This window comes from Aythya fuligula, chromosome 18 (assembly GCF_009819795.1).
Source record: "Aythya fuligula isolate bAytFul2 chromosome 18, bAytFul2.pri, whole genome shotgun sequence".
NCBI lineage: Eukaryota > Metazoa > Chordata > Aves > Anseriformes > Anatidae > Aythya > Aythya fuligula.
The window spans coordinates 7,898,537-7,909,908 of NC_045576.1; the positions used below are offsets into that span (position 1 = coordinate 7,898,537).

General features: G+C 42.9%; 1 protein-coding gene across 1 annotated transcript; it reads right to left on the reverse strand.

Moving 5' to 3' along the window:
• Window positions 1-3,684: 3,684 nt before the first annotated feature.
• Window positions 3,685-5,682, reverse strand: LOC116496606 (kinesin-like protein KIF2A). The gene is made up of 2 exons (XM_032199810.1): window positions 4,099-5,682; window positions 3,685-4,044 (listed from the first exon to the last, which is right to left on the reverse strand). The coding sequence occupies exons 1-2, from the start codon at window positions 5,680-5,682 to the stop codon at window positions 3,685-3,687; spliced, it is 1,944 nt and encodes a 647-aa protein (XP_032055701.1).
• Between the last annotated feature and the right edge of the window lie 5,690 nt (window positions 5,683-11,372).

Genomic DNA, 11,372 nt, shown 5'->3' on the forward strand with positions numbered 1-11,372 from the left:
AGATTGTCTTTGCAGGGTACAGATTATTTTGATCCATCCATCGCAGCCCCCATTTTGCCTGACACCTCAGAAATGAACTGGAAACTCCAAATGCTGCAGTGTGGGAATCTGGGGGCTCGTGCTGGGGTTGTACCTCACTCGTTTCCTCTCATACAACACACGCAGTAATAAGTTTCAGTAAATATATTTTTCAGCATGGCCTTCCAGCTTAGTAGCATTTTGATTGTACCTTTCCAAGTTTCTTCTGCTACCAATAAACCTAAAAGATTAATTAACTGCCCCCCATACCCTCAAAAAACGTATGGTTCCAAAAATTAAATAATTCTAGAAGGTACTAGAAGAATTAAAAATGTATGTATTTTCTGAGACATGAGAACTAGCAATGCTGAAAAATTCTGGAAGATTTTGAGATATACTCAACAGAATTACTGCATGACAGCATGATGTGGAGAGACAGCTAAAAAGGCAGTTTGAATGGGAAGAGTGGATAGGAAGGCAAGTGTATGTGAGAGCAGAGGGCAAAGCAATTGAATATTTCAAAAAACTAGTGAATGAATCAGTTTTATATTTCAGCTGATGCACGACATGTTATGGGTTGAACTGTCCTGACTGCTGAAGGGAACATATGGCCATTCAGTTGCTTTAAGTGTGAGGGAATTCAAACCTTTGAGGACTGCAGAAGAAGAACATGCAAGAGCTGGAACAAACAATGAGAAAACTTAACAAGGAGTTCAACTGAGACTGAATCAAGCTATGAACACATCGCAGCACCGCTCTGACAAAACTAACTGGCAAACACTGGAAAACAAGAAAGTATTTTGCAGCCAAAGATGTTCCAAGCTCTATTGTTCCAAGCTCAGAACTAGGAAAACAGCAGCTGGAAAGTTAGACCAACATACAGATACATATAACTACTGTCAGTTGTTGACAGAGGAGGTTCTGGGTACATATCTTCAGTTCCCACAAAACACTGAAGTCAAGCAGAGGCATATGAAGCATTGAGGTGGATGTCCTAAGAATTATATCTCACGTCAAAACTACCACGGAAATGACAAAGGTAGCAAGAGAGCAGGCTTCAATAATTGTGACATAACAGAATAGCAATATTTATGGTTAATTATCAGGCACAGAATGATTAGATTAGCCAGCCTCTGTGTATGCAACAGTTGCTTCTCTTGTTCATTCAGCTACAATCAGTTATAAACAGGAATGCATTCCATAAAAGTGTTTCAGTTGTTTAACAGGCTAAGTGAATGGCTGACCTTACTATAATTAATTAGGGATCTTTATTTAATTGAACATTCATGGTCACCAGAGCAATGCAAACCTAAAACTCAGCACACTTATCTGATTCTCGTTTCATTACAAAGGCATGCTTGGTCCAATAAAAATTAGGAAGAATTTTCATTGTACCTTTGAACCTGTATAGGCTGGGCTCTGTGGGCACATGTAAATATGCTTAACCTACATTTCCAAACTCCCAAAAGAGAGAGGCATTCTGTGGCTACAAACTCACACAAACCAGACAAGAAGTCATGCTTAAAGTTCAGGTAATAGGCAGAATGGGTTTTGCACTCTCTATACACAGGATTTATGCTTAGAGAGCAAAGGAAAGTATGTAGATGAAGATCATCAAAGAAAGAAAAGAGGTCAGGCAACATTTCACATAAGCACAAAAAAAAAAAAAAAAAGAGAAAAAAAAAAGAAAAGGCTAATTTAGTTAATTCGTTTTGCATCTGCTTTAAGGAGCAGTAGGGTGTGCTCATGAGTCACTTTCTGAAGTTAGTTGCAAAGAGCCTCCTGAATATGTGAGTATAAACAAAGGGAAAATAAAATTCATTTTCCTACTCACTGCAAACCATCACACCCTGGTAAGACTTTGTTCCAGCTCATTAAAACTGTGTTTCTAGAACCGTGCCCAACTCAATTAATTCATAGCCCTTTTTGCCAAAACAGTTCATGCTAATGATTGATAACTAACGCGCAGCCACAGCATGTGAGCAGTAAGAACTTAGACCTGGAGCAAGCACCACGGCCAGCCAAAAGAGTGAATCTATCGTGTCCTGCATGGAAGACACTTCCTACACCAGCTAGGAGGGACCCTGCCAGAGAGTTTCAGGCAATGGACCATGGAGCCAGCTTGCTTTCACGTCCTGTACCATGTGGTGGGGTACCTGGGCTTCCCAACCTGGTCTGCTACTGTGACCAGAACCTCAAATACAAGAATCTAAGGAAAATGCTGTGGAAACCACCACAAAGACATTTATTTTTAGAAATGAGAAAACCCTTCCATGGTAAATTCCTGCTGTATAGAACACACTTTTATCTTAATCTGGCAAGTAGTACTTATGTCTCACTGCATTTCTGAATGCTATGAGCGGCTGAAGCTAGGAATATCAAAACAAGCAGGATGCCAATACATAAATGCTTGTAAAGTGCACTGAAGCTGAAAAGCACAGCATATTACTACTGCTAGGAGATGACCAGCATTTAAACAATGTTTGGTGGCTAATGATTTCATCACTGAAAACAGATTTCTGGCCTGTGTGAAGGACTGCTGAAGTTCTTCCATTGGATCATCACACTTTGGATCAGCTGGTTAAAATGTTCCCCAGGATAAACTGCTCGGTGGGACCAACAGCCAGAGAGCGATCAGGCAGTATGGGAAAATGCAGGAAGATCATCGATTAATTAGAAATGATTTATGCTACTTAATTTCTTCCACTTACTTGTTACCCTTTTAAGAATTTATACTAATTAATTCCCAAACTAAATAATATGCATAGATATGAGCCTTGTGCTTCAACCTGTCTACAGAAAGCAACTTTTGCAGGGTTTACCCTCAGGAATGAAGCGCTGCCTCACCCCATGAGCTGCCACTGCACTGATACACACGTACCAGGTGGGGATTTGTTAGACGCAGCTTTTCTGACCCTTTAGGTCTGGCAAATCTCCTCTCATCTGATCTCTGATACGGGGCACTGGCTCCCCCTGCTTCCCTATGCAAACCCTGCAGGCCCATCTTCTCCCCATAGGCCAGGCAATTGCTCTACTCTTTAGTCTGCTTTTTATGAAGGCAGGTTCTAGCATTTTTTCCTTTTAATGTCTCAAGAGAACACACTTAAGAAAGAGAGGGCGAGAGAAAAAAAGTGAGCAGATGCTATAAAAAGCCACTGCTCATGCCATGACAAAATAACCCTCATTTCCCAAATGTATCAAGCTCAGAAATTATGGTGCTTTGCACTCAGGCACCTTTTAAAATCTTTTAAAATGCCTTCTACCCTGGGAAGGGGACTTCAATTTTGGTGCAGTTTGACAGAACCCAAGGGCAGGCCACATCCAGGATGGCACATACACATGTATCCGGGTATATGTTTTACAGGCATGAGAGGGAAACCTGCCCAAATGAGGTGAGATACATTTTCTGTAAATTCTTTTCCTACAGGTTAGGTCCTCAAAACTGCATGGTTTTATGTTCTGCAGTGAAAAATTCCTGGAAAAAACACTGGACTATTCTCCCACAAGATGGAACCATTATTTCCAAGAAATAGAAACAAACCAACAAACAGCATATCCCTGCAGACACCATTTAAGATTTTTTTAAGCATTGGATTTGTTGAAGCGCTGGTATCTAACAGCTCTCATCGCCCAGCAGTCCCAGGGGCTGGGGGGCTCCAGCACAGCTTACAGCACACGAGATCTCTTCATGCAGCTCTGGTTGCTGCCCTGTTCTTCCTTGCAAAGAATTGACCGGAAAAACTTGACTTTTTCTTGAATCTCGGTCAGGGTGCCAATTTTTTGACCCAGGACTGATTCAAACTGTTCAGCGTAAAAATCCACATTGTAGTCTATTTCTTCGGCCACCTGTAGGAACGCTTTCAACCATTGCAGAGACTCCTGATGCTCCTCCAGAAGCGCCTTCTCATCTGCCTCTTTTCTCTTCTTCTGCGTTTTTCCTTTGGCATTGAAAGTGAATAACTGGGGTGATACCTCCTTGTCAGGCTGTACCCCAGAGAGCTGTAACTCAGGTGTCCCGGAGGGGTTCTGAACAGCCCAGGGTTTTTTTGTGTCCTTTATCCGATGCAGGAACCTTGGCACCTCCTGACGGGATTGTCCAAGGGAGTTTAAATTCACCACCAGCTCCTTCACACGGTTGGCATACCGCAGGGTGTTAAGGCTGTGCTCGCAGGATCTCATCCCTGGAGAGACAGTGGCAATCATGCAGGTACGTGAGTTTTCCCCGATAAATGAGTCCCGCAGGACCTGGGTGAGTTTGCTGGCCCTGAACGGGGTGTGGGCTTTGTTATGTCCCAGTGCCCTGATGCACTCTTTGAGTGCCAAGAGGCTTTTATTAATATCAGCCCCCTCCAGCCTCGTTTGCCTGTCTGCAGTGGAGATGTCAGCTCCTCTCTCATTCCCAGCCAAATCAATCAGTGAAAACTTGGCGTACAAATGCCCCCTCTTCCTGAGTATGATCTGGAAGATGGCATGGCTCCGGGAGGAGTGAGAGTTGGCAGAAGTCTGGCCTGACGTGCGACACTTGCTGCCTATTTCAATCAGTTTGCTGACATCTTCCACGCTGGTGACCTCTTCCTCCCTAAGGCCCACCACTTGGACCTGACGCTTCCCATCTTCTAGCACCCTCAGCCGCTTCTTCGAGTTCAGCAGGTCAAACACTTTGCCCCCATAAATCTCAAAGAAAGCCCCATAGACTCGAAGCTCCAGTATCGGGCAGCTAGGATCCTTCAGCCTGTGGAAGACGTCCTCAGCAACCAGGATGTAGATCCCCTTGGAGCACTCAGAGCTCTTGCTAGAGAAGCCTCCCCTCATGGTATGCGTCTTGCCGCTGCCTGTCTGACCGTACGCAAAGCAACTGGCCATGCCCCCCTGGAAGATGGTCTCCACCAGGGGCTGGGCAGTGTGCCTGTACACCAGCTCATTGGTGGCACGGTCATCAAAAGCATAGTCAAAGCGGAAGATCTGGTTGTCCAGATACTGCGTGAGGTCCAGCTTCTGCTTGACTTCATGCACCATCACCACGTCCTGGCAGGGCACCGTCACCACGTCGATGTCGTTGAGCTCAATCTCCCGCTGGTTCAGCGGCCGCTTCCGGACACACACGCAGATGTGATGGGGCTGCCGGGGTATGGAGGCCTGCAGCGCCTCGCAGTCCAGCTGGCTGCGGCACTCCTGGATCATGGCCAGCACGTCAGCCCTGGACTGGAGTGACACGGTGGCCTGCTGAGCTCGCTGCTCCTGCATCGCCAGCCGACGGCGTACCCGGTGGTCTCGCAGCCTTTCAATCTGCCACGCGCCTGGTAATGCCCACCTGGGTCTAGAGCCAAGCTGGACTCCTGCAGGGCCCCTGCTGTCTCCAGACGGCTCCTCCACTTTGATGGGCTGTGGCTGCCCTTCGCTCACCAGGCTCTGGTCTCCTTTGGCTGACAGCGGGGCCTTGACGCTGCTCGTGGATGGGCTTCTTGGGGCCAGGTGAGGGTTGAGGTCAAAGACGAGCTGGAGATTCACCTGCTTGCCCTTGTTGGTCCCTTTCTCGATCCACTCCACAGTGATGCTGGAGGTGCTTTCATGGAGCTCTGTCACCAGCGCTGGATGGATGCGCCCATCGCTGCGCTTGATCTCCACGTAGGTACCCAGCTGGATGAGCCCGAACTCTCCGGCCATGCTGTCCATGGGCCCTGGCCGCAGCTGTGGAGTGGAGGAGCCCCTGGTTGGGACAGGCAGGGCTGGAGTCTTCTGGGGCTCTGTGTTCCAACGCCCAGCATCGTGTCACAATGGCCCTCATGGCTACAGAACCGGGGTCAGCTTGAACATATATGTGTTTTTAACCAGCTTCTATGGCTAGAAGGAACATATAAAGCTGCCACCACCCGAAAAGGCCTATTTGAAGATCCAGGCTGGCGCACAGCTGCTGTGACACATCGTGTCCAATTAGGTAAGTCACGTTGTGTTAAGCCAATGCTGGTGACACAAGAATTTATAGCAGTGACACAAGTACAGAAATTCAGGAGAGCATTTTCATCCTGCAGTAACCACATAAAAATGCAGAAAGCAACACGTTGTTTTCAATTACCTTGAATATAAATTTTGAATTCTTTTAAAGGCCTCTTCATGCCTTGAAATCCTGCTTGAACAAAACATGGGCTTAAGAGAAAATGAATGAAAACTGGAGTTGCAGTATGAGTGCAGTGGGTACATCTGCATCCACAAGGAAGGATTTGATACCATTTTGATAAGTGGAACAACCGATGGTATTTTTAATTCATTTCTGTAATGCTCTTCAATCATCTGGATTCATGAATAGAGAATTTCAAAGTTCTGACTACAAGAAAATCTTTTTAACAGCTTGTCTGTTAAAGATTTTTGGTTCATTTTGGCAGGTAGATACAGACATTCAGTGACAAGGAATGTTATTTACAAAAATAAGCAAAGCCCACAGAAGCACACTTGCAGAAATAGTGTTAAATTTACATAACCATGAAGTAAATAAAACCAGCTTGGAAGGTTTATTTGAGAAGGTAACTCATTAACCCCATTTGTTTTTGCCTTTTGACTGGTAACTTAAAATGCTGAATTCAGGCAGGCTGACATCACCAAACCTTAACAACAGGGACAATCCTGGATGTGCTTTTTACCAACTCTCCTTTGGAGCCAAAATGCCAATTAACTCATGTTATAATTTCTCAAGAAGCACAATTAACATTCATGTTTTTGTCTGGGGATATAGCCACCATGACTACTGTTCCTTTCAGCTATTTATGTGCCACTAAACCCTCATGCCTTTGCATGTGTTTTAAATGTAACCCAACATTTCTGTATGGGAAAATTATGTCACTGTTACAGAGAGAGCTAGTTCTTGGGTCTCCATCTGGGAACACCAGCCTGATGAAGGATGCAGAGTAGTACAATGACAGCAACTTGTTGCCTAGATTTTGGAGATAAAAGCCTGCCATGTACGTTGTTAGATAAGCTTGAAGAAACACTGAGTGTCAAGGATATGGGGTAGAGCAAAGGTGGGATTTTAAAGGTTTGCCTGGCTTTCCATGGCAATGTTTTCTCTGTTAGTATGGATCCTGGCTCAAATTCTTTTGTCAGATCCAGAGGTCAAAACCACCCTGGAATGGCAGGCTGAGGCAGCATTCCAGGAATGGGCCAGAGGGACATAATGAAATCAATCCTTCCAGCTAGCTGACTTCTCTATCTGATGTTTGGAGACCTTTTTAGAATCTCTGATGGGCACCACAGTTCAGTCAAGCTTTTGCTTGAGGAATTTGACATTCGCTCTTGGATAGCTTACCAACTTTTATTCCTGGGATGTTCCTAGAGGATACGTATGCTGTCACATGCGCTCAAGTAACTCTGCAATCATACCCACCACGCTGTGTAAGCAGTCACTCATCTTGGTTTTAATTAGTGATATCTTTGTAAGAGAAGATGACTCAATTTCATAAAGGTATTGAAATAGCCCCAAATAACCATAGCAGAAAGCTAATTTGGGGAGCATTACAAGGCGTATTAAAGTCTTTTTTTTACAGAAAGAGGGCTTTTTAAAGGAGCCTGACTGACTGAGGTTTGCTAAGGAATTTTGTTTAGATCTAGATTCTTTTTTCCCATGCTTTTAGAATACAATTCATCAATAACAAATACTGAAGAAATGCTGGACACTTCTACATGCTGCCACTTGCACATTGCCTACATGGAAATGGTGACAGATAGAAGGCCATTGTGGGACCAGGATTGTCTACAGCCTCTGATAACACACCTAGGAAATAACATAACTACAGTTCAAATACTCTGGCCCAAAAAGAAGCCAAAGATGCCACCATTTCTATGATTGGACCATAGGCTACGCAAAAATAACCTAGAAAGATAACAATACTACATATTGTTTTCATTACCAAACCTGCAAATTAGCAATGGTGCAACTGACCCAAAGCGACAAAAACCAAACTCAGAAATAATGCTATTGATCAGAGATCATTTTGGACCTTTTTTTAGAGGTGCATTCTGCATAATAGAAATATCCAAATATGTGTTTTAAATACAAATCTCCCATGAGACAACATCAAATCATTTTTTTATAGCATTGTTGCAAATTGACACCTAGCAGCTGTTGAACTCATTAGATCGCACCAGGCTCCTCTGTTTGCCTGGCACAGCCACACAACCTGAAGTTGATATAGTTCTTCATGAGCTCAGCCTACATCCCAGCCCCTCTTTCACAGTAAGCACTCATCAATTGTCCTTTCTTAAACAAATCACTAACTGCTCTTTCCTGAGAGCCCATCTGTTGAAATTTGAGTATTTTTATAACAATAAGAATGTGCTTGGATCTATCAGCATGTTTGGTTTTAGAGGGGATGGCTTCGATTTTCAGGCTGTATATGTAATGATAATGGCTGACTTGTCATTAACCTACAGATTTAACATTTTAATGGGATATGAAGCAGCCTTATTTACAGAGGCTACAGATAATTGCAGCCTTCTCGGAGTTCTGCTTCAGGTAGGAGTAAAAATTAATCACAGTATTAAAGGTGGGTACTCAAAACCAGAACATACCTCTAAAAACAGTGATTCTGTCCATCTGCTCCAGTCATTTATAGACTGGATTAATCCTTGTGAGGAAGCTCCTAGAACAAGGATAATCAGAACCTTGTTTTTGTAGGCACTTCAGCTGCCTTTGCACCACAAAGAGACCCTAGTAGGAGAAAACTGAACAGGGGAGTTCAGGAGAGCTCATGAAAGTCAAATTCAGTGGCTAACTGACAAAGCAGGCAAACTAAAAGTAAATATTTTTAATGTACTCATATTCAGTTATTTTATTCAGTTTAAAATAACCCATTTTTCTTCCTTTACTTTTCTGATGCAATACCTTGTTGCTGTCTAAGACACTGAGATCCTTAGATGAGGGATAGCCCAGCTATGTCTGATTATTTGTCCTTGCATCTTTAAGAAATATTTGCATAGGGCTACTTTATAATTCCAGTAAGACACCCAAGCCTGTGAATTATAGTGCAGTAATTCACACCTGCTGCATTTAACAGCACTCGGCCTTCTGCCTTTCTCTAACAGTACCTTCTTGTGAATTATTGCTCCATAAGTCACCCCCAGGAGCATCTTGCTGCTCCCTCATCATGTTGGCATCTAATTGCAGCAGTTCTCTGGTGTGATTTTGTACATGAGAGTTAATATTTATGCAAGTGCCTCACACAGAGTATGATTTTTAGAAAGCCTGTACTTGGCTTGAGATTGCATGTTTTAAACCCTGACAACTACTAATGGTTTTGATGGCTATGCATTTTCAGCAAGCTTTTATCATCAAACACAAATGAGGAAAACGAGAGATTAGACCAACACAGTGATCAATTAACCAGTAATTCAAAGGAATGTAAAAGTGTAATTTAAACTGTAAAATCCTCTTCCTGAACTACAAGGGTGCCTGTATATACATGTGTTACCTTAGAGAGGTGTTTAAGTCCTTGACAAATGTGGAATGTCACAGCCAGAGCCCTAACCTGATGTCCCAGGCACCCTGTGACACCAGAGCAGCTTTGCATGCCAACCCAAACATGTGGAGACACCAAAGCCCCTTCCACTTCTCCCAGCCAAGTGCCATCATAAATCAGGACTCAAAGGAAGAGGACACTGTGAGGTTAATTTTGTCTGTTTTCATATCTTAAGTAGCAAATTAACTGAAACCGCTGCCTTAGTGCTCCAATTTCCCTGCAGTGTCCTGGAGAAGAAAAGCGTGCATCTGGCAGAAAAGGCTGAACTCTTATCACGGTAGTAAATAGTTATCCCCATAACATGGCAAAAAGTTCATGCTGGATTAGAATGGAAGAATCATCAAAAGGAAATTTTGCTACAGAGCTGAATGCTACAGTGTAATCAAGATTCACGTCTTCAGGTATTTTTAGAAAGGTTATTTACTGACCAGCATTAAGGCAGCATCTAAAGGCCTTACATTAAAATCAGGACTCTGTTGTGCTAAGCAGCATGTAAATATTTCCAGAGAAAGACAATTTTTCTTCGGTGTGTTTTATGCTGGGGTTATAGGCAGTAATTTAGGGAAAGGAAGAGGATGGTGTCTCTTGGGAGGAGAGGGGATCAGCCTTTTTCCAGAGTCTTTAAAGCTTTTGTTTATCTACACAGAAGCCCTGAAACAAACGCTAATACATACTGTGCAGCAGCTTAAAAACTTGTAACTTATTCAAACACCCTTCAAATAATTTGCAAACATACATGAGGTTTTTTGTTTTTACTTTATAAAATACTACCATTACAAAAGAAAGTAAAGGATTTGCTGCTGCTATGAGTCATCAGAGAATAAATGCAATGTGCAGCAGCGAAGATATATAACGCGTGGCCTGCTAAAAGAAGATGCTTTAGTATCACAGGATGTAAGAAACATCCCACATTTCTTCTGTTGCTTTTCCACTGCTACCCAGCTAACTGTCAGCTCGCCCTATGTGCAAAAAGCTGTGGTCACAACCCTCAACATTAATACAGACAACCAGTCCTTCCTGCCAAAAAACAGCATTCAGATGAAACGTGATGAGGCAAACAACAGTTTGTATTTCACACTTCATGGGAGCTGTACGGATGCTCAGATCTGCCCACACAAGCTTCTTGCAAGACCAAGATCCGAATCGTAATTTATAAAAAAGAAAAAAGAAACCAAATGAAAATACACGCACAAAAAAACCCCAAGCCTTCATAAGGCAAAAACAACTGTTGTTCTTCAAGTGGGGAAGCACAGATGGGGCCTACCATACCGAGGAGCCTAAAGGACTTGCATCCTTCTGTGGAGAAGTGGGACCACTGCCAACTCCTCACATTTCTAATAGAGCTAAACTGTGCTCCTCTGAGCAATGGAAACAACTTTCATTCATCTTATGAAGTAATAAAAAACAAAATAAGATAATTATTGGTGTCATTATAAAAGAGGATAAATTCCAGCAAACTCAATGAAAGTTGTGGATTACAATGAGTTACTAAAAACAATGAAAACAGTATATTCTCTTCTCAATGTTTTAATGGGACAGAGTCAATTTTTATTATCATGTATTTACTAGTCTTCCCAGCAGAAAACAGTATTTAAAATTAATGTAACTAATCTGAAAATCAGAGTGAATACTGCTAATTCACACAACGGTTTAGTTAGGCCTAATTCATTTCATAGCTAGAAACATTCTGCTAATGTTTAATACATGGAGAAGCTTTTAGTAACAAACTCCAATTACTGAATCCTTCTGACTATCTTCGACTGGCTGACCGTGTAAACAGTCTTGTACTTAAATGTTCCAAGATCCCCTGTACAAGACTTTCATTAAAAAAAATCTTAGGGAGCTCTG

Bases quoted from the DNA above. Each gene is read 5' to 3' on its own strand.
- LOC116496606 (XM_032199810.1), bottom strand. From the start codon at position 5,682: ATGGCCGGAGAGTTCGGGCTCATCCAGCTGGGTACCTACGTGGAGATC. The intron at 4,045-4,098 runs GTGCCAAGGTTC...TGGGCTGTTCAG, and splicing joins TTGGACAATCCCGTCAGGAG to AACCCCTCCGGGACACCTGA.